At 41.9% G+C, this 22,857-nt stretch overlaps 1 protein-coding gene across 2 annotated transcripts; it reads right to left on the bottom strand.

The window, feature by feature from the left end:
* Window positions 1–5,533: 5,533 nt before the first annotated feature.
* SSX2IP (SSX family member 2 interacting protein) lies at window positions 5,534–20,875 on the bottom strand. 2 transcript variants are annotated; one of them, XM_081865935.1, is made up of 14 exons: window positions 20,761–20,875; window positions 19,979–20,112; window positions 19,128–19,291; window positions 18,751–18,951; window positions 16,555–16,665; window positions 15,129–15,264; window positions 14,313–14,388; window positions 14,034–14,211; window positions 12,088–12,238; window positions 11,098–11,234; window positions 10,297–10,467; window positions 8,038–8,149; window positions 7,614–7,734; window positions 5,534–5,796 (listed from the first exon to the last, which is right to left on the bottom strand). In XM_081865935.1, the coding sequence occupies exons 2-14, from the start codon at window positions 20,019–20,021 to the stop codon at window positions 5,625–5,627; spliced, it is 1,773 nt and encodes a 590-aa protein (XP_081722061.1). In that variant the 5' UTR covers window positions 20,022–20,112; window positions 20,761–20,875; the 3' UTR covers window positions 5,534–5,624. The 2 variants fall into 2 exon arrangements, with proteins under 2 accessions (XP_081722061.1, XP_081722060.1); XM_081865934.1 differs by having other exon boundaries at window positions 10,297–10,470.
* Between the last annotated feature and the right edge of the window lie 1,982 nt (window positions 20,876–22,857).

Consider the following 22,857-nt stretch of genomic DNA (forward strand, 5'->3'; position numbering starts at 1 on the left):
TGGAGGGCTTTGAAGGAGCCTGTGAAAGATCTGGGAGATGGCAAGAAACCTGTGCTGGGAGCTTCCTGGGACATCCTGTAGTCTAGACCAGTGTTTCCCAACCTTTGGTCTCCAGCTGTTTATGGACTACAATTCCCAACATCCCTGACCACTGGGTCTTGCTAGCTAGGGATGATGGGAGTTGTAGTCCAAAAACAGCTAGAGGCCAAAGGTTGGGAAACACTGGTCTAGACCATCTCCTGTCTGAGGCAAAGGTCAAGATGGTGCTCTATCCACTCCTTGTTCAGAAGCCGGCTGGATTAGCAGTTGATTCTTACTTGAATATCTGGAGTCTCTTCCACCACTACTGAAGACAGCAGGTTAGGTTAGGGGGAGCAGGTCAGGCACACAGCTCTGTCCTCTGTCCTCCATTGCTTCCCGCCTCATTGCACCCACCGCCTGAGGCAGCTGCTTGACTCTGCCTGATGGTAGGACTGGCCCTGATCAGCGCAACACAGTAATTATTTTGGCTTATGTTCTGGACAGAGGCAAGAAGACTGAGGTGAGCTAATGGATTAACAGAGAGGAGGAGGAGGAGGTTGCAGGAGTCAAGGGTGAGGAATGAACAGGAGATGTCAGCTTGAATGGTTGGTTTTCTTTAGAGGGGTGCTAAGGGAACAGGTGGTGGGGCATATTTTGCTATGTTTGAAGGAGAGAAGTGACAAAACTTGTTACAAGGAAATAGTGGCATTAGACAGAGAAAGCCAAGTCAATGGTGTCATTCTCAAAAAGGATGGAGAGACGAGTGGAAGCCTTGTGCGTAAAAAGGAACATTGTAGTTTGGGACATAATGAGTCCATACTCTCCAACATTTCTCTGATAAAAATAGAGACGTCCTATTCAATAATAATAATAATAATAATAATAATTAATTTTATTATTTCTACCCCGCCTACCTGATTTGGTTGCCTCAGCCACACTGGGCGGCTTCCAACATATATAAAAAACATAATAAAACTATACAGAACTGCATTTAGATGTCTCCTAAGTGTTGTAGTTACTTAACTGCTTGGCTCAGGGGTCACATAACTCTATACCCTCCATCATTTCTCTGAGTAAAATGGGGCATCTTATCAGACCCTCCAACATTTCCCGGTTGAAAGTCCTAAGAAAAAGCAGGACATTTCAGGTTCAGGTCATAAACCGGGATGGCTTCTGTAAATCCAGGACTGTCACTGGAAAATAGGGACACTTGGAGGGTTTTTGAGTCTGAGGCAGGCAGTGGACAGGCATTCAAGGACCATGTTAAATGATGGCATGGCCAGGCAACTGCCCAGACCCACAGTCCAAGAATGTCCACCACTGACCATTGGCCATCCTGGCTGGAGCTGATGGGTATTGGGAATTCATCAACATCTTAAAGGAAGATTTGTGCATTAACTTGTTGTTGTTGTTTTTTCTAAAGAATGTACTTTAGATCTTCTACAGCATTCTAATCTGCCTCTCTGGGTTATTTTCCTCTTCAGCAACATTGCTGCAATTTGCAGTGTGTCCTTTTATCACCGGTCACAGTGACCAAGGGATTACTTTTTTGTCTACAAAAATATTGACAGTGATGAGCAAATATTGTATCTTCCATGAATGCCAAGTTATGTAGTTTTCCAGAAGAAAGGGGTATTTGGGCAATAGCAGGTCAGTGAAAGCTTTCTCTGTCCCCCCAAAGGCAGGTCATTCCAGGGAAGCAACGAACCAAGACAAACCAGAGTCGTTTGTCCATCCAGCTTCATTGCAGCTGAATATAATTGCTTGCGGATTATTCAGTGTTAATAGTATGGCTAAATTAAAATTCCATCCCAATATACAGGACTCCTGTTAGAAATATTCAACCTTTAAAATGAATGTTTTAACTGGTTTAATTGGCATCAAGTGGGTTCCTTTATTAGATAGGAACATGTTGAGCAGCAATTCCTGAAGGATCATTAAGCTATTGCATGGGTAGGCAAACTAAGGCCCGTGGGCCGGATCTGGCCCAATCGCCTTCTAAATCTGGTCCGCAGACAGTCCGGGAATCAGCATGTTTTTACATGAGTAGAATGTGTCCTTTTATTTAAAATGCATCTCTGGGTTAGTTGTGGGGCCTGCCTAGTATTTTTACATGAGTAGAATGTGTGCTTTTATTTAAAATGCATCTCTGGGTTAGTTGTGGGGCATAGGAATTTGTTCCTTTTCTTTTTTTCAAAATATAGTCCAGCCCCCCACAAGGTCTGAGGGACAGTGGACCGGCCCCCTGCTGAAAAAGTTTGCTGACCCCTGAGCTACTGTTTCCGAGCACTGAAGGTGAAAGGAAGGAGTTGGTGTCTTGTGCTTAAAATGTACTTCTTGGCATTGATATTGGCTCTGAAGAGGGCCTGAAACGGATGTAAGAGTCCAACTGGAATATTTTGATCGAAGACCATTGTTAGAATTCTATGTGGTTAAATTTCTCATTTAAATTTATATAATCTAGTACGTGGGAACAAGCATTAAAAATAGAGGTCATATATCATTTTTGCACTCTGAGACAGCTTCCACTGACTATCTCTAATTCAAGGTTGTGTAAGGAACCAGGGTCATTTCAGCATATGTGGTGGACTTTAAAAAGAAAGGAAGAAATGTTGCCGTTTTGTACTGGGGTCTTTGCAGAAATTACTAAAATGCCTGGACAGCAACTACTGAAATCTCTGGAACTGGTGGAGTTAAAGATTTTTTTTCAAAACAACATGGATTGTCATTTCAAACCTCTAATGGGCTGTCTTCTTGTAGCTACCTAGCTGGTTGTTGCTCAATATTGGAATATTGGAAGGTGCCACATTAGCTAATGGTTATAAAATGGCTTGGCAAGTCGCTCTGGTGGGAGAAGTAACAAATATGTCTGGTTAAAGGAGCGAAATATAAATATACTTTTGTGACGAACTGGCACTTTTTTATTGTTTATACAAGAAAAGATGAGATACAAAGACTTTCTGGCTGGTGTGAACATTCTGTACTTGAATTTTAGTCCTTCCTGATGGGCTGTATTGACAGATTAATGGCCAGGGGTAATGGACCTGTAGCCCACATCTGCAGTCATACATCCTCTACCTCTGGACTAAAGTGTGACTAATTTACAGCGACATCCTACACGTCGATTCAGAAGCAGGCCCCATTCAGTTCATTGGGGTTTACTCCCAGGTTAACTGGATATAGGAGTGCAATCTCAGACTGTAATTCTTAGTGGGGTGGACTGTTGTTGTTGTCAATTACATTTATATACTGCCCTTCATCCATAGATCTCAGGGAGGTTCAAAATGTAAAATTACAATATAAAAACCACCAAATACATAATAAAAATAAGAACAAAGGGAAACCAGTACTCCCCCTGCACTCCCACAAACAGGCCATAGATTAATCAGCCAAAGGCCTGGTTCAAGAGGAACATTTTTCCCTGGTGCCTAAAGGTGTATTATGAAGGCGCTACTCATGCCTCCTTGGGGAGAACATTCCACAAGTGGGAAGCCACTGCAGAAAAGACCCATTCTCATGTTGCTACCCTCTGGATTTTTCGTGGATGAGGCTCATGAAGAAGGGCCTCAGATGCTGAACGTAGGGCCTGGGTAGGTTCAAATGGAGAGGCGTTATTGCGGTCCTGAGCCGTTGAAGATTTTATAGGTCAAAACCAGCCCTTTGAATTGGGCTCTGAAACTAATTGGCTGCCAGTGCAGCTGGACCGGGATTGACATTATATGCTCTGTCTTGCTCCTGTAAGCAACCAGGCTGCTGAATTCTGCACCAGCAGGTTTCCAAGCTGTCTTCAGAGGTAGCCTTATGTATAACACGTTGCAGGATTCTAACCTTGAAGTGTGTGGAGCAATGGATTGGCAACTGTATCTGAAGTCCTACCAGCACTTGCTGGCTAAGTTAGATGTGATGGGGGGGGGGGGGTTTGAGGTGTCTTCACTCACCATGTTTCCATTTACCTTTTGGGTTTATCAAGTTTGCATATTATCTGAGAATGACCTAAACTGAAAGTTTGACTGATGTCAGCGTTGTGTTGGCAAGTTGGGGAGCTGACAGGTCAAGAGTGCCAGTTGACCAGTCAACAGATTGCCCGTTGTTTGATCACTGTCAAATATTCTCAAGCATTCCATGAAGCCAAGAATGTCACTGTGTCAAAAGCAGGCAATGTGCTTTTTTTATTTAATGTTCTGAATAAGGAGCTTCCCTGAGCACGATGATGGGTGATGTAGCTGCCTTTCCCCCACACCGGAGGGTGAGGCATGTCCACAACACTCTGCTGCCTTGTCTCTTGTGGTGCTCTTTCAAGATGTGGGTGTTATTTTGTGTTACAAGTCAAACCCTCACAACTGCTATTCCAAATGTGGTCATTGGCCCAATACAGTGAGTGACCTCTGCAGTAGGTATATGCCTGCATGCACACCATTAAAAAAGTATATTGGGTCTTCTCTCATGTAGAAAAAATAATTTTGTGTGAATTGGCTCCAAGTCTTACATTTTAGAAACCCTGGAAACTTGCAAAAAAGAATCGCGTAGTTCTTGTTTGTTTTGCTAAAATGCATTACATAATGCAAACTGTGTAGCAGGGAGATACCGCAACTTTTTCATGGAAAGTATCAATACTACTTTTTCATGGAAAGTATCAATTCTAAAAATTATGTTGCATACAAATAAACACAACTTTGATTCTTCAAGCATAGATTCATGAGCTGATGAAACACTTAACGCTTAGCTGTTAGAATTCAGAGGCCAGATGGAAAACCTTGGCAAGCCAGAGGGGGCTCCATTGTAACCTACCTCCGATTTGGTACAGTGCTTCCAATTGATAAATAAAACACCAGAATCCATTCATCTGTATTTTGCAGAATACACTTATTACATTTATTTTGCAGATGCATTATAAGGTTCTTTTTCTCTGAGCATTAAAAAAAAATCCCCCATCTGTAAACATAGTATCACAATTTTTAAAAAAAAAACCTCTGTGACAATTGGCATGTAAAATACTATGATTTTTTGGGACCTGTGAATTTAATTTCATGGCATTGACACGTTATAATGTGTGTGTGTGTATCCATCTATGTGCAAGCTAATACCTTGCTTTTTAATTTATGAAAAGAGGTAATCCCAAAGTCACACAATAAATATAGAGCCTGCCGTGTTAATCACCTGCAATATGCTGTACATTCAAGTTGGGGGGGGGGGAGAGTTTCAATGCCAGTTACACTTGAGACGCAAGTGAATATTCCCCCATACTAGTGCTAAAAGCACTACTAGTACCTGAAGTAAAAAATACAATTTCACTATCAGAAGATTCAAACATTCCTTCCATCCAAGAACGTCTTCTGTTCTAAGAATATAATCTGTTTCAAGACATATATTTTTAAACAGCCTTCCAAAGGGTACAGACAGGAAAGGTCCGAAGTGAGGGCTGGGATGGGGGGGGGGATCCTTAAAAAGCCACACATACAGCACAACCGCTATCAATGTCCGCTGATTGATTCCATGAAAAACAAACACCCTGTTTCGCCAAACGAAAGTTTATGGACACATCCAGTTAAGCAGAGAGAGAGAGAGAGAGAGAGAGAGAGAGAGAGAGGGGGGGGTCCGAGAATCTAAGGCAAGTTATCTATGTGCTCTGTGCATAAGTTTGCTGGCAGTGGCATGTGCAAGCTGTCCACATCGTCTTGCGCAACGGGACTGGCATCAGTAGTCTGCATCTTTCTCAACTGTTCCTTTCTAAGCTGGCTTGGCTTTCGGTCATCGGGCGTTTTATCCAGAGGAGCACTTGAGGCGAAGGAGAAACAGAAACAAGAAGAGAGGGTCAAGCACATTAATTTGGAGGAGCCGCCCTGGCTCACGCCATTTATGACACCTACCACCCCAAGCCAGGCACTGTTTACCAATTATATACGGCAACTATATATGCCAATGTACCATTGGGTTCTTCATTATCTACCTCCATGGTGCAAGGAATGGCCCATGCCAAGCAAAACGCAGGGCTGGTGGGATACAATCGGCTTGGTCTACGTTGTGTAGACTTGCCCTGCCCTGAACAATTCCAATGACAGCTCTACGGCCAGGTGTGCGACAAAAAACTTGAGGGACAACAAACTTGAGGGCCGCTGATGGGAGTTTCTGGCCGAAAACATGGGACACCATTGTTAAAACAGCTGCACTGACTGCTCATCTACCACCAAGCCAGGTTCAAGGTTCTTGTATTGATTTACAAGTCCCTGAACAACTTAGGTCCACTCCAAGCCAACTCAGGGAGCACCCTGAACCCTTATATCTCAGCTCAGTCACTGAGAACCTATGCAGGAGCACTGCTGACCGTTCCCCAAGTTAGTGAGGTTCGTGTGACAACAACAAGAAACCGAGTTGTGAGTGTCATTGGCCCAGTCTTGCGGAATACTCTGTCAATAGAGATTCATCAGGCACCTTCTGTGCCAACTTTTAAACGCCTGCTGAAAACCTTTTTAGTCTGCCAGGCCTCCTCTGCAGGCAATTAAGAGTATTCCTCCCACCCCCCACAATGGTTTGTCGTTGGTTGTTTTAAACTCTTTTTTAATTTTATATCTTTTTAATGTTGTAAAGCCACTTTCATGTGATTTAGTGGTATTTAAATACTTTTATAAGTAGATACAGTCGTACCGCAGAAGTCAAACGCCTTGCGAGTTGAACGTTTTGGCTCCCAAACGCCGCAAACCCGGAAGTGAGTGTTCCGGTTTGCGAACGTCCTTTGGATCCCAAACGTCTGAAGCGCGTTCCGATTGGCTGCAGGAACTTCCTGCAGCCAATCGAAAGCCGCACCTTGGTTTCCAAAAGTTTTGGAAGTCGAACGGACTTCCGGAACGGATTCTGTCTGACTTCTGAGGTACGACTCTAATAAAAAAATAAACATATGTTGGAATGCCCCAATTCATTGCAAAATTAACCCATCTCCCCGTCAGACATCTTGCAAGACCTTGTGAGACTGGAAAACTGTTAGGGAGGGGAAGTATTATATGTACTATTATATTCATACCCCACCTTTCAGAGTTCAGAGTGGTAAACGTGGGTCACCCACCTTCCCGTTTTAGCCTCACAACAACCCCCCACTTGGGCTGAGAGAAGGCAACTGCCTCAAGACCATCCAGTGAGCCTCATGGCTGAGTGAAAATGCGAACCCAGATCCCTCAGACCTTAACCCAACTGTCTAACCATTATACTTGTTGAAACCAGGAAACAGCTAAGAACAGATTACATAAGAGAAAGAACAAGGGTGCCAACTTGAATAAAATATTGTGGGGGCCCAGGGAAGCCCTGTCCTGCATAACCAATCACATGACACAGTGCACACACCCCATTTGGAAATGCCCATCAATTTTATCGGGGGGGGGGCACCCCCTCAAATATTTTGTGGGGGCCAAAGCCCCCAGGGCCCCTAGGAGTTGGCTCCTATGCAAGAGAGCAATTATTACACAGAGTCAAGTGATTCTAACATCTCTTGGAACAAACATCTAATCCAAAAACTTCTGAGGTTTGTGAATATTTCTACCTCACAGCCTGTTAACTTTTTAATGCTGTAGGGAAGGGGAGGCAAAAGTGATAAATGCGGGTACCTGTTCTCAAGGATATGCAGAGCTGCCTGACAAACATCTGAGAATTTGGAGGCATTGGTCATGTGGTTTAGTTTCTTTTGGCGATACCTGAAATTTGCTAATGGATAATCTGAGTCGGTACCTGCAAAACAAATGTTGCTTCTTAGGAAACAATAATGCCAAATGCTGTCAGAGCCGGGAAGCTACTAGAGGTTTGTTGGTGCAGCGAGCAGTTCATTAGAAAGCAAAATAAAACCGTTGCAGTACACCGCTTTGTCCTTTATCATGTCCTTTACTTACACTAAGTGTATACAACAGAAATCCAGTGAACAATATTGCACTTATCACCACAAATTTAGTCGTAGAGACTTACAGCTAAAAGTAGGCATTTCTGCTGTTAAAGGGAGAATGAGTTTGTGAAAAGTTTTTTTTAGAAAAGTCTTACTTCCCCAGAAGGCACTTTGAGGTTTTGCATGGTCACATTTATTTTGGTCAGGAGTCATACTCAAGAACTGTTGCTTCAGCCACGTCCCACGATCCTCCTCAAATGCCTTCCTCTACACCAAGAGAAAACCCAAAATTACCACAACAAATCAACATACATCTTGGCAATATACTTAATAAATTAACTGAACGCAGGCTGTTAAAGAAGATTATAACATTGGCCTTCACCTGGAGGTCCCCTTCTGCTTTGGTTAGTGGAGGTATCAAACGTGGGTTATCTCCCACTCACACAGGAAAGCATGGACCATGCAACTTCAGGCACTGAACCTAAGCTCTCCCCACCCCCATAAGTTTCACATCATGGCTGCAGCAGAAAAAGTAATTTAATAACATACATAATGACCTGGCTAGGAGACCATGAAAGAGCCTCCTGCACAATTTGATAGCCAATTTAAGCTTAATACGTCTGCACCCCAAATCAGAAATGAACTTCCCTGCAAGTGCCAACATTCCATTCTCTGTTTGGTGAAGGAGTTCTCCCAAGGTGGAATACGTAACAGGCTCTATTAAATACTGGGTGGGCAAGTGGCTATTTACAAAGGGAGGACAACTCTGGGCTGAAAACACTGCCTATGGCAGCGGTTCTCAACCTGTGGGTCCCCAAATGTTGTTGGACTACAACTCCCATCATCCCTGACCACTGATCATGCTGGTTAGGAATGATGGGAGTTGCAGTCCAACAACATCTGGGGACCCACTCAACACTGGCCTATGGGGAGATGCCTTAGTCCTGATTGTAGTATCTTGTGAAGGTGCTTATCCAAGGACCAAATTGCTGCCTGGCAGCTTTCCGAGATGACAGAGGACAGTGAGGTGGCAGCCACGCTGGTGGAATGTGCTCCTATGTTCAGAGGTGTTGGGATGTGCTGTGCTTCATAGGCCAAAGCTAAGCAGGCTTTGGTCCACCTGGCAATTGCAGGGCTGGTGACCTTTTCCACCAAGGAGGTGAGATGGAAGGAAACAAAGAGATTGTCTCTTGGAATGATGTGTACGGTAATTTGTGCCAGGTTTTGCTCAGCAGCCAGAGAACATTTGGGGCAACAAAAAAGGTTCAGGACATGAGGGAGTAAGAGCAAGCTCCTTTGAAAAATGTCCTGTGAAATATGGTGTCGATTTCGAAGACGAAAGAAGGATCTGACCTAAGGACTATTCTGCTCTTATGAAAAACACACGAACTGATCATAGTCTTCTAACTTGAAGGACGCAGAAGCTTTAACATCACGGATATTCATAGGTTCAAAGGATTATAAGGCAAAAGGAAAGAAGAAATGAAAGGTGGAGAGGATGCCTGAGAACAAGCAGCAAAGAGAGAGAATTTGGATCCACTCTGAGCAAGCGCAGGAAAGAGTGAGAAAGGAGCTTCTAAGAGATGCTTAATGAAAAGAAGAAGAAGAGGAGGAGGAGGAGTTTGGATTGGATATCCCGCTTTATCACTACCCTAAGGAGTCTCAAAGCGGCTAACAATCTCCTTTCCTTTCCTCCCCCACAACAAACACTATGTGAGGTGAGTGAGGCTGAGTGACTGCAGAGAAGTATGACTACCCCAAGGTCACCCAGCAGCTGCATGTGGAGGAGCGGAGACGCGAACCTGGTTCACCAGATAACGAGTCTACCGCTCTTAACCACCACACCACACTGGCTCACTGGATCTAAACTCACACAATCTCTGCTTTCCTGTAGAAAGAGGAATTAAATAATCTGCTTGCGTACCTCCCACACTAAACAGAGAAGGAATGCTATCACAAAGTTTTAGAGCTTTTGCAGAGCTTCACCTGGAACTGTGGTGCTGCTGAGCAAGCTTTTAAGAGCATCCGAGGTAGATCAGGTCCATGGCTCTTCTAGCTCAACATCCCCTAAGCCAACCTAGGGGAACCCACAAGCTGTAATACTTGGATGGTTGGAATTAGAGCCAAAGGCTGACCAGATATCATACAGCAGGCATGCTTTAGTGGGGGGTGTAGATCTATAAATACAAAAAAATAAATGCAAAGAAGCTGTAGCTATCCGCAGCTCCCCTAAACATGCCCTGCCTGCTTTTGCTTTCAAACATTTGAGTGTTCATTGTGTGGTAAACAGTGGACACAATATGAACAAGGCCTGCTACACAGATCAGCTCTAGTTCCTGGTAATTTGATTTACCTGAGAAGCACAGGAAAAGACTGAACTCCAGCCTTAGAAAGCACAGAATCATTTTGAGTACCTCAAGTCCTAGCCTGATAGCAGCCTCTGTAAAACTTTTGCGCTCTCTCTCAAAGTTCTTCTTCTGTTCCCGGAACAGTTTCCACTCCTCCTTCAGCCTCTCCTTTTCTTCCAGCAAGTAACAGTCCTTTAGCAACATATTAGTGTCATCATCACATGGAGACGTTAGCTGCTGCTGCACGTAAGTACGGGGGGCGGGGATGAGAAGTGATTATTTGGAAGCTACTACCTGGGCCAAAATAAAGTTATCTTTAGTTACCAGAAAAAGTCAAAATAAACTTGACAATTAACTAGGTGTTCTACTAGGCCCAAAAGTCAGAAAAACATGTGTTGGTGGAAAGGAGGACTCTATAAACTGAACTACTGAGCATAAGAAAAAGATTCCATTTCAATTCAGCTGCTCTGTACTTGGAACATTATGTAACCTGCAGCATGCATGAAACTAGTCAATTCAAAGTACAAGGAAGCAGAGCAGCTAGAGTTTTGTTTTCCTTGCCCTCCTTCCTAAAATTAGTTCTGAAGCACACCAGGATACAAAAGCCTGCATAACCCCCTTCAGGAATTTGTGACCTTGTTCTTTTCCATTTGAGCCAGGATCCAACAATGCACAGGCAAGGCAGACTTCTTAAAATCATGTTAAAATGTGTACTTTTAAAAACTGTTTGTAGATCCGTATTATTATTATTTAATTACTACAGACCTAAAAGAACACGAGGAAATTGTTAAGTGGAAAGCTAAGACTGAACTACCTGATACCTCTTGCACACTTCATTTAAGACCATGTATCTGATAAGATGCTTACCTGTAAGAGCTGCTGCTGAGTTTTTACCATCTCTTTGCACTGCTGAATTTCCAACTGCAGCCTCTCGACTTCTAGCTCATGGCTCTCTCTTGAGATTGTATCTTTCTCGTTCGGTGACCCAGAATGCACATGCGATACTGCAAGTTTGAAAAGTGCCTTCTGTTAATTTCTGCCTTTTTATTAAGAAATAGTTATTAAATTTGTTCTAGAGGAGAAAAATCTACAAACAATCGACCACAGAAGTCAATAAATTCTGGAGGTGTTGCAGCACAGATCATACTCACCAGTCCTCTGTATAATGAAAATGGAGAAAACCAACACTCAATTGTCTGTTAAATTGCTCAGGTTCTCTGGGGCTACATGGGCTCTCTTAGTCATTAGATAAATGGCCAGCGTCTCTTTCAAAGCAATTATGCCAAACGTCCAATGAAGGCATTAGCAAGGCTCCAAAAGACTTGAATGGAATCAGAATGTGATAGTTTACTTAATGTACAAAGGAAACATAATAAAAAAGATGGGCACTGGGCATTACTGAGTTTGTTAGGGGCTGTAATATATAGAAGGAGAAAACTTGAGAGATGGAAAGCAGAAGAACCCAAAATGCCTGAAAATACAGGATAACAGAAGCACTATTCTCAAAACTTCTACAACTGAAAGAATTGAGATAAAGTGTTTGGGGACAAAGGGAGACCAAGAATTTTCCATTAAAGTCAAATCTGCTAATAATGCTTGTGTGATTATAAATTAAGTGATTTGTAAATAGACAATGATGTAAGTCTTGTTCCCCAATTCCTGAAGGATATAATGAAATTTTTCTGTCATAATATATCTTAAATAAAATGATTGTATTAAATGCAGCTTTCTTCTAGCTGTTCCCCTGTAGTAAGGAAAATCCAGTTTCTATTGCTTGAGATTTCCATAGCAAGTGCTCAACCAACATTACAGAAGAATTAAAGATGTCACAAGAATGATGCAGATCTCTATTTTTACCTTGGTTGTCCAGGTTTTCAACATGATTTTTCAGCATTCTCCACTGTTTCCGAATGCTGTTAGCAAGCTGTTCACGCACTGTTTCACAAGAAAGTTCCCACACATTCTCTTTATTTGCTTCTCCAGAGTCCTCCTCCATGTCTGAGAGAACCTAAAAGGAAATGCTTGGTTAAGAAGATATCCGGGAAGCAGCAGTGGTTTCCAAAACTGTATGAGGTAATTGTGGGATTGTTTGGTTCATATTATCCTACTTTTAATACTGTCGATTTAGTTTGCGTTTTAACGTAGATGGTTGACTGTAAATATTTAGCTTTTAGTGCTCCTGTCTATTTTGAGAACTTTTTTGAGTTGAAAAACAAAGATAAATCTTCAAACAAATATACCTAAGTTTATTTCTTGCAGAAATCTCTCTTACTGTTACAACATTATGCTTTCCAGCATAGGCTATTCATCTACACAGCTATTTATATACACAATGTGTACACCTCCTCTAGAAAACCGCTTAAATAAAAGGATATTTCCATAGCCTTTAACCAACATCTCCTACCAGTTAAGGCAGCTCAGAATTCTAAAATCCTGTTTTTCTGGACACGATGCACTCAGAACTGGTTGTGAAATTGCACGGGCTCCAAAAACTTTTTTTAGAAAAAAAAACATGTTTATGTCGAATATACTGCAAAGGCAGTTGAAAAGGCAGCATAGAACATTTCGGGAAAATAGTACCTTGGATCATATTTTTTTAAAAACACACACACACACACACACACACACACATAATTCTTCAAAGAAGATACATGAATTCAGTCCCCAAGAATCTCCCAATTTCTCTTGTGCTTTAAGCCTGGCACCCTAGGTCACCAGTTCCAATCCTATAAACCAGGGTGTTTCTTGTGGCAAAATAAAGCAATAACTCCATCTACTGAAAGTAAAAAAGAATGACACAATGTGTTCAAATGTTATAGTGTTAAATGTTATGAAGATTGTCAAGTGACGCTTTAATAACTATGGAAGCAGTGAAAGTAACTGGCAGATACAAACACACAGAGTAGATAGAATAAGGGGAGTTTAGCTGGAGTTAATCTGTTTTGCAAATCTAATCTAGCTCTGAAGTTTGTGTAATAATGGGAAGTATAAAAAAATGAAATGCTGCTGGCAGGAATTTAATTTCTGGTTTAAGAGCAACAATTCCAACATGCCCAAGTTAATGAAAACACACCCATATATATAAACTATGCTCTCCCACAAGGAACAGAAATCTGCTATTCCTGTCTTGCAGAAAATAAAACATGTGGAGTTAGAGCCTGACTATGAGGAACGGCTAAGGGAGCTGGGCATGTTTAGCCTGGAGAAGAGGAGGTTAAGGGGTGATATGATAGCCATGTTCAAATATATAAAAGGATGTCACATATAGAGGAGGGAGAAAGGTTGTTTTCTGCTGCTCCAGAGAAGCGGACACGGAGCAATGGTTCCAAACTACAAGAAAGAAGATTCCACCAAAACATTAGGAAGAACTTCCTGACAGTAAGAGCTGTTCGACAGTGGAATTTGCTGCCAAGGAGTGTGGTGGAGTCTCCTTCTTTGGAGGTCTTTAAGCAGAGGCTTGACAACCATATGTCAGGAGTGCTCTGATGGTGTTTCCTGCTTGGCAGGGGGTTGGACTCGATGGCCCTTGTGGTCTCTTCCAACTCTATGATTCTATGATTCTATGACTATGGCACATTCTGAAGTCAACAGGAGAAGTAAGGTTACTTGTGACTAATTCCCATTGACTGTATGGTTATCTTAGTTCGGAACTACTCAAGTGGCACCTGGTGGAAGATGCAAGTCTAACCATTTAAAAGATGAATCACAGAAGACAAAAGTGAAAAACAATTCATACGATCTCATGGTACAACACCTTACGGTGCCATTTTGTTTTTGCTGTGTGTGTGTGTGTTAAAACTTACAGTTCCATTGCCATCTTCAGCCTTCTCCTTAGGTTTCTGCTTCTGTGATGGAAGGAGAGAGATTATCTCCTTCTTCATTTGCTGAAGCAGCTTTTTGAGCTCAGCATTTTCTATCAGAAGCTGTTTCTGACGCTGTTCGTACTCGTTTAAGAGAGCTTTGAACATCTCCTCTTCGTTTCTGAAAGCAGAACACGCATAGTAACCAAGCATGAGAAATGCAAAAATAAAGCAAAAACAAGGCAGTAATAGCTCTTTAACATTAGACGTTGACCAGCTCACCTCGCTTCTGTTTTCCCAGTTCTCCATGCACCTCTCTTGCCATCAACTCTACCTACATAGTTTAGAACATCCATGGCTGCAAGAAGGAGAAATTAAAAACACATTTCAGACACCCTAGAAGATGACAATTGACCATACATTTTGTACTGCATTACGCTGTGTGAAGTACAGAAGCCCAAGTGAGTGAGACTGTGTCATCACACTGTCCACTTTCAGCCTCGTGCAGATGGACATTGGCAAGTTGGCACTGGTTGTTGTCCTTGCTATGTCCAAACCTAAACGTACCAGAAACATCCATTGCCGTCTACCTGCCAACCCCGAGTTAGGCTTCATATCAAGTTAGGTTCTGAGAAAAGCAATATACAGTCGTACCCTGAATCCCAAACACCTTTGTACTCGGATGTTTTGGCTCCTCAACTCCGCAAACCCGGAAGTGATTGTTCCGGTTTGTGAACATTCTTTGGAATCCAAACATCCGATGGGGCTTTCGCAGCTTTCGATTGGCTGCAGGAGCTTCCTGCAGCCAATCAGAAGCTGCACTTTGGTTTCCAAATGTTTTGGAAGTCGAAAGGATTTCCAAGGTACAACTGTACTGTGTTTCTTCGAAGGTACCACTTTTCCTGCACTATACATCATGATGTTTGGACAATGCAACCTGAGGAATAGTCTTCCCTAAACTGCCAGGATTTACCAAAATTTAGGAGTTTCCATGCCTATCAGTTTGGAAACAAAAAAGGGAATGACTGATAAATTAAAACTAGAATGGGGAACAAAACTGACCAGCCCCACCCCTAGAAAAAGATTTAGAAGACATACTCATTTTCTTATCTTTCTTGTTCATAAGAAGTTGATGAAAGCGCTCCTTCAGTTTGTTGTATTCTCTTTCTTTTCTCTTCATATCATGATTGTACTGGGTGGCTCGACTTGCAACGATGTTCTGTAGTTTCTGTACCTACAAAATGCATATTTTTAAAGAAAAGATTACTCTTGATTTTGAATTAAAATTCCTGCCTAATATGAAACTGCTTAGGTCAGTAATTCTGCTACTGATGCAGCCAGAAATTCCAATTATTGGTTTGGATGCAATTGCACCACTGCTTCTGAAAAGCTCTTTGATATGGTGGAAGCTTCCTTGAGCCAAATAAAAGGGGAGGGGTGACCCACAAATTCTCTTTTGCCTACACAACCTTCCCTACTGTTCCAAGGGGTCCTTCAAAGTAAGGTTACCAGATTATTTTCAATAAATCTGGGGACACTTCTCAACTTCAATGGATTTTGTATGGGGTCTGATTTGTAAATCCGGGGACTGTCCCCAGGAAAAGGGAATGTCTGGTAACCTTACTTCAAAGCTCTTGAGCAGATTTAGAATGAAAAACTAAGATGCTAATAACCCTTGAATCACCTCCATTTCATTTCAGAGTTAATAATCGTGAAAACAACTTGACTACCTTTTGTGTGAAACTGAAGATGCAGTGCAGTTTCCTAGAAATGTGTTTATTTAACACAAAATAGGTGGGCTGCTGGGTTGAGTAAAGGTAAAAGGTAAAGGACCCCTGGACAATTAAGTCCAGTCAAAGGCGAGTATGGGGTGTGGCGCTCATCTTGCTTTCAGGCCGAGGGAGCCGGCGTTTGTCCGGAGACAGTTTTCCAGATCATGCGGCCAGCATGACTAAACCACTTCTGGCACAACGGAACACCGTGACGGAAACCAGAGCACACGGAAACACCCTTTACCTTCCCACCACAGCAGTATCTATTTATCTACTTGCACTGGCATGCTTTCAAACTGCTAGGTTGGCAGGAGCTGGAACAGAGCAAGGGAGCTCACCCCGTCGCGGGGATTTGAACCGCCAACCTTCTGACCGGCAAGCCCAACAGGCTCAGTGGTTTAGACCACAGCGCCACCCGCGTTGAGTATGCCAGCTGTAGCCCCTGGTGATGTCACCTGCCAACTTGCGGAAGGCAACCATTTGTACTTGTGCGGGAAGCTTTCACATTTTAGAACCCCAGAAAATCAGCAGCCAGTGCTGGTCAGTGATGATAGGAGTTGTAGTCCATCACCATCTGGAGGCCTACAGCTTCCACACCGTCAATTACACAAGCCTGCTGCAAACACAGGTTTCAACAACTCCACACCTAATGAATTTCCCTTTAAATGATAGGCTGGCAATATTTTTTTAAAGTTCACTCTGTCTAGCAAAAATTATCAATGCCACTGCCATCAACACAGAGGCTGACTAACCTCATCTTTTTCCGTTTTTAGCAACTGGTGTAGATTCCTGTTTTTGCATTGCAACTGCCTGTCCCTTTCTTGAAGTCCAACTATTTCTCTTCTAGAAGTTTCCAGCTGCTCCTGTTTAAAAAAAAAAAGAGGGGGAGCGGAGGTGACCCACAATTCAGTCTCAGAAGTTTACCTGAAATACAACTGGCTGCTGCCAAACTACTGAGATTGTAGTGTTTGGTCACAGAAACAAACACTTAGTACTAAGCGGTTGGCTTCTATTAGTCTGAACCCAGGGCATTAGCACAACAGCTTACTTTCACGGAATGCGTTGAAATGAAGTTCTATGTTCTTCTGTATTTTAATGAAGTTATTCCATTTGCCTCCAACCTGCAGACCTGGAATAAGGAGGATCTAATCCTAGTTGTGACCATGTGCATTGCACAGCACACTCTGCCTTCTGGAATTAATCCATTAACACAAGGCTAGAAGTGGTAAGGCTGAGGGCCATTTATACTGCATGCAAAGTGTGCTGTGTTAACCATGCTGTGTTAAAGAGAGAACTACCAGGATAACTACCATAGCAAGTGGTTTTTTAAAAGAGAGAGAGAGAGAGAGAGAGAGAGAGATGATCATGCTCATATAGTGATAAAAGTGCCATGAGTGCCTGCATAAAATGGCTGGCATAGGCAGCAAAAAAATATAAATAAAATATAAATGTTCCAGTACTCCATGCCCGTGAATATTGTTGCAAAAAGGCCCTGGCCGTAGCGCTGCTCTGAATTAAATAAAGCGCAGTGCTATGAAGACCCAACCGAAAGGATATGGCAGTAAAAGGCCCCTGATGTGAAATGCAACTTCAAGAATCAGTTTTTCATCTGATATACACACACAAAAATACATGCCTATTTGTGGCACACAGGGAAGCTGAATGTTGCGTCCATGACAAGGCTGAAGTGAGTTCCCTTACAAAATACTGAGGGCATTCTAAGTAAGTCAGTTGACATAAAAGCACACATTTAAAATATTCTATTTACCTGCAATAATAAATCCAAATTCTACTTTAGAAGATAAATAGAAATCAGACCAGGTGATCAGCTCAGTATCTCAGAATAATCTTCGCCTATTGTATGCTACCAAGTCCAATTCAAGGTGTTAGCATCAAAAGCAAAATGATACGGGGCACAAATATTTGAAAGAGCCACCTCTCCCTATTTGTGCCCCTTGCGCTAAGGTTATCAGGAAAGGCCCCTCTCACTGTTCATTTCTTAGGGAGCAATCACTGCAGAATGGCATGAGAAAGCACCTTCTCTAAGATGGCACCCTGTTTATGGAACTCCCTTCTCCTTGGAAAACAGTTTGCACCATCATTAATCTTTTGGTGCCAGTTAAACACTGAGTTGCCTGGGCTTTAAGAGGGGGTTGATCCGAGGTGGACTGGTAAATGGTTGGTTGTCCGCTTGGACTACTGCAATGCACTCTACGTGAGGCTACCTTTGAAGGTGACCCGGAAACTGCAATTAATCCAGAATGCGGCAGCTAGACTGGTGACTGGGACTGGCCGCCGGGACCACATAACACCAGTCCTTAGAGATCTGCATTGGCTCCCAGTACGTTTCTGAGCACAATTCAAAGTGTTGGTGCTGACCTTTAAAGCCCTAAATGGCCTTGGTCCTGTATACCTGAAGGAGCGTCTCCACCCCCATCGTTCTGCCCGGACACTGAGATCCAGCACCGAGGACCTTCTGGCGGTTCCATCATTGCGAGAAGTGAGGTTACAGGGAACCAGACAGGGGGCCTTCTCAGTAGTGGCGCCCACCCTGTGGAACACCCTGCCTTCATATGTGAAGGAAATAAGCACATATCCTATCTTTAAAAGACATCTGAAGGCAGCCCTGTTCAGGGAAGTTTTTAATATTTAATGCTGTACTGTTTTTAACATTTGAATGGGAGCCGCCCAGAGTGGCTGAGGAAACTCAGCCAGATGGGCAGGGTATAAATAGTAATAATAATAAATTATTATTATTATTATTATTATTATTATTATTATTATTATTATTATTATTTGCTGTAATGCTGCATTCTGATACTATACACAGCATTCCTTTTTACGCGTTGGTGGCGTTTCAATGAATTTTATGGCTGTAACCTGCCATGGAATCAAGAGCAAATGAGCAATCCAAATAAAATAAAACAATTAATAATAAAATGTTGCACCTTTAACTTGGTATAGCTGTTCTGGAGGTGGTCCATGTCACTACCCAGTTTTAGATGCTGGGTTTCGGTTTCTTCCTGAGCTCGTAGAGTCTTGCGCTGAAGCAGCAGCATGTCATTCACACAGTTTAAAACCGATACTACGTTTAACTCTTTGCCTCTGGAGTCTGCATAAAGCGAAGGGAAGCCCAGCGTGGTCAGCTCCTAGCGCAACAGAACAAATTCCTTTTAAACCAATCTCTGGCAACATCCAGATCTTTATCAAACAGAGTACTATTTCTGCCATAAGGAGCAAATGGTGGGTGGGTGGGTGGGGTGGAGTGGGGCATTCATTCCTCAAAGAGCATGCTTATATTTGCTACACAATTAAGTCAATTTACCCTGTTAAGATAGGAGAGGCTCTGTTCAACATTCTCTTCTGTGCAGAAGGCACTGAAAAAGCTGTGCGCACTTTTGGACAAAGGCAGTGGTGAGCAATGCGCTTGCTGTGCACTTAAGCTTGAGGGGGACATGTTTCTGCCTGAGGTATACCAAGTGATATTATCTGGAGAGGAAAAAGCAAAACATTACAAAAATATTACCAATCGTTTTTGTTTTACTCAAACATGTATAGCCATCATCAGAGACCATTCACTTGGTTTCAAGGCAAGTGTAATTCCTGTGTAACGAAGATAAACAATACACAATTGAAGAATTTGGATGACTAACCAACGGTTGCTAAACGTTGGAAACCGAGAGCTATGACATCCAGCAAGCTAATTATAAGAACAATTCCAAAAGATTTGTGGCAACATCTCTCACTGTGAAGCTTTGCATCTGATTAAATAACGAATGTACTTTCCTTCTTTCTTATGTATAATCAGTACGAGTGACCTTGTAGATACAGCGTCTTATGCCTCAACTTTCCCCAACAAAGCTTACTACGTTAGCCACAACACTCTGAACATACAAGACATTACAATAAATTTACTGTTGATTGTTAGATGGAAATACTTAGCTACCTTCCTCTCTCTACATATATATCTCACAATCCTCCAAAAACCAACTTTCTTCAGCAAAACCTATTAGAAGCAGTTACATAGTTATGGATTTCCATTTTAAAGATTAATTTAACTATTTTGTATACAGACGGTCAGTCTCGACTATCAACTGCTAAGATCTTTTAATAATTATAATCAACCCTTCCTGCATTAAGACATCCAAAATTTAACTTATGACTTCAATAATTCACCTGGCGACAGTGCTGGCACTGTAACAGTGTTCCAATCTCCCATAGCAACTAACGCATCCAGAGAAACAGATCAACTGCTTCAGCAGAGAAGCATTATGAGCCACTGCGGGTTAAATCTCCTACGTAAGCATCTCCTAAAATAGCAAGAACGTTTTAGATTAATGTGAGTATTTAAATCAAATGAGAGGCTAAAGCAGGCACAGAAGGCATTCTATGTACGGTAGTTAGAAGCCACACTCTTTGATTTTAGATTAATTTAGATTAATGTGAGTATTTAAATCAAATGAGAGGCTAAAGCAGGCACAGAAGGCATTCTATGTACGGTAGTTAGAAGCCACACTCTTTGATTTTCGGATCCATGGGCCTGGCTAACAGTTTATAAACGCATCACCATGCAGAGGTTTGCAATAGTTAGGTAAACCTCAAGTTACAAATCAATACTTAATCATCCATGTGAAGAAAAGGAAAAGTAACAGGGTTGCGTTAGACAAATTGCCTTATCATCCGTGTATGACAAATGGGCTCTTATAGGCAATGAAACGGTTTTATACATTCGAAGTTTATCAATATGCAATCACATCAACTCTGTATTCTTCACGGACGGGGAAAAAATAGAAACATTCAGGAATCGGTGTTAATTCCTCCCAAAAAGGTGTGCTGCACAAAGAGGGAAGAGACATTACTGACAATATTTCCATGATTTTCAAAACTAGGAAGAAAATCTGATTCACTCGAGTTCAGAATATCACATCAGAATTGAACAAAGTTGTTAGACGATTTACCTCTTTCTTTCTTTTTTATGCTACCAAGCCAATTTCGCGTGGTGATTACTTCATCACTCCATGTAGCAAGAAGTATTGACGGCGTCAGGGTATAAACTTCAGAACTAGCTCCCTGAAGTGGAGAAAAACGTCAGCTTAAGCCACATTCATAGGAAAGAGCAAAACCGTCTTAAGGAAAATAACCCTGTGGTGACTTTATAATATGCTAAAAGTGAAAATGGAAATCATGAGCCAATCCTCTCATAAATAAAAGTTTATAGGGTCCAAAGTCTCCTCTACCCAGCTACCTCACCTCTGGTTGTAGCAAACTTGCTCATTTACGCAGCCATGCTCAAAAGATGCATAGTGGCTTACCTATATTTTATGTAAGAAAAATGCTTTCTTGACATTGACATGCCAGTAGCTATTACATTTTTAAGCCCACTTCCTCCAAAGAGATCAAATTATAGGCGAAGAGGCAACCACTGACCCATGGTGGCCCAGTAAGTTTTGTGGCCATATAGTGATTTGAACCCAAACACTACATCACAGTGGCTTTTAGTATCTCTAGAATGAATGTATAATTTTGCGTAGTACAAAATTCAACCCAATTTAACAGTCACCAGCACTAGATGGTATTTAACTGTTTATTCATGGAAACATCTGTGTTGTACTGCCCATCTGAGTTTCCAGTCACTTTATATAACATACAACACTTGATTGGTTTGCTTCAGTGTGGATTTTCGATTTGTGCCTTAGGATTCCCTCCCCAGGAATAAATATTTTCACAGAACAGAGTGAACACAGGTAAACACAAGGTTGAATTCAGACTATGAAAGTAGCAAATTTTAACTGTAGGTTTAAAAACAAATTCATATTGACAGCTTTACTGCAAACCTTTCCATGCAGAACAGCTCGATTATAAGCTCATATGGTGCTGTAAATTATTTAGACTTGATAAATAGGTTTAAAGTGAGATTTTAGAACCCCGGCTAGTTCAGAATTAAGTGACAGAAGATAAATAGGTTCCTACAGCACTACAGTGCAATCACATTACACCATCTGCCTTTTCAATACCACATGCTGTGTCATCCAAAAAGAAAAGAGGCTTGTTCCAAGTTCTTAAAAACACAACCCCCTTTCCACAGCAGCATATGTACCTCCCCTAACAGGGTTCAGATTATTTTGCAAATGTTGAGACAAAGCATCCATAAAAGAGTTGACATCACGTAACTTTATTTCAAATCTCGTTCACAGCTACTCATGGCTTCAGAGATTAACCATGGGGTAAGGATGTATGCTAAATCATTACAGGACGGTCCTGCACACCATAACTAGAAACAGCACATGGAGAACTGTGTTCTAAGATTAGATTGCAAAGAGAGTTTATAAAAGCTTAAGCCTTTCATTTGGCAAGTAATCTCCTTAATAGACAGCTCTGTTATCCGGATGAAACAAAACCAATTTTGCAAAGGATAATTTAAGGGGCCACAGAAATGATGCAATTATACAACCCTATAACTAACCTTAAAATTTTCTAACAAGCTCTTTGTTTGTCTCTCGTATGTATTATACTAGATGTCTGGGGAAGCATTAGTACTAAGCGTAAGGTAGCAAGAGGAGGGGACAATAAACAGCTTTTCTGGAACTGATGGACAATGTCTTTGCGTTATAACAAGAATCAGCATGCAATCTCCGGAAAGATCTGGAGAAACTGGACTGCATAAAGGCTATACAACCACACTTTTAAAAAAGCCTGGTGGATAAAAATAAGTTTAGTAAGTACAACACTATCATTTCCATTTGTCCTTCTAATACCAGATGATGTTGCTATTTTTTTCTTTCCACCAGAGCTAAGAAAACGCACAAGAACCACACTTCGCAGCTCAAGCACAATATGAACTGGAAAACAACCAGGTGTAATCCCTGTGACATACCAAACCAGCAGACAACCTTGACTGTCCCAAGCAATGATTAACCAGATCCACAAACAGCTCGCATCAACTTAAGAGGGGGGCTGGACTTAAATCTCCAAAAGCTCGGGAGTGGGGGGAGGAAAGGCAGGGAATCCAGTTTGGCTACTTACAAGCAGACAAGAGATCAGAACTGGACGAGATA

The sequence above is a fragment of the Podarcis erhardii genome (genome assembly GCF_964252035.2).
Source record: "Podarcis erhardii genome assembly, chromosome: 6".
NCBI lineage: Eukaryota > Metazoa > Chordata > Lepidosauria > Squamata > Lacertidae > Podarcis > Podarcis erhardii.

What these genes read in the sequence shown, in the direction of transcription:
- SSX2IP (XM_081865934.1), bottom strand. Translation starts at nt 20,021, where the DNA reads ATGGGAGATTGGAACACTGTTACAGTGCCAGCACTGTCGCCAG. An exon ending in TGAAAACCTGGACAACCAAG is followed by an intron (nt 11,235 to 12,087) that starts GTAAAAATAGAG and finishes TCAAACTTGCAG; the next exon opens with TATCGCATGTGCATTCTGGG. An exon ending in CTCAGCAGCAGCTCTTACAG is followed by an intron (nt 10,471 to 11,097) that starts GTAAGCATCTTA and finishes ACTTACGTGCAG; the next exon opens with CAGCAGCTAACGTCTCCATG.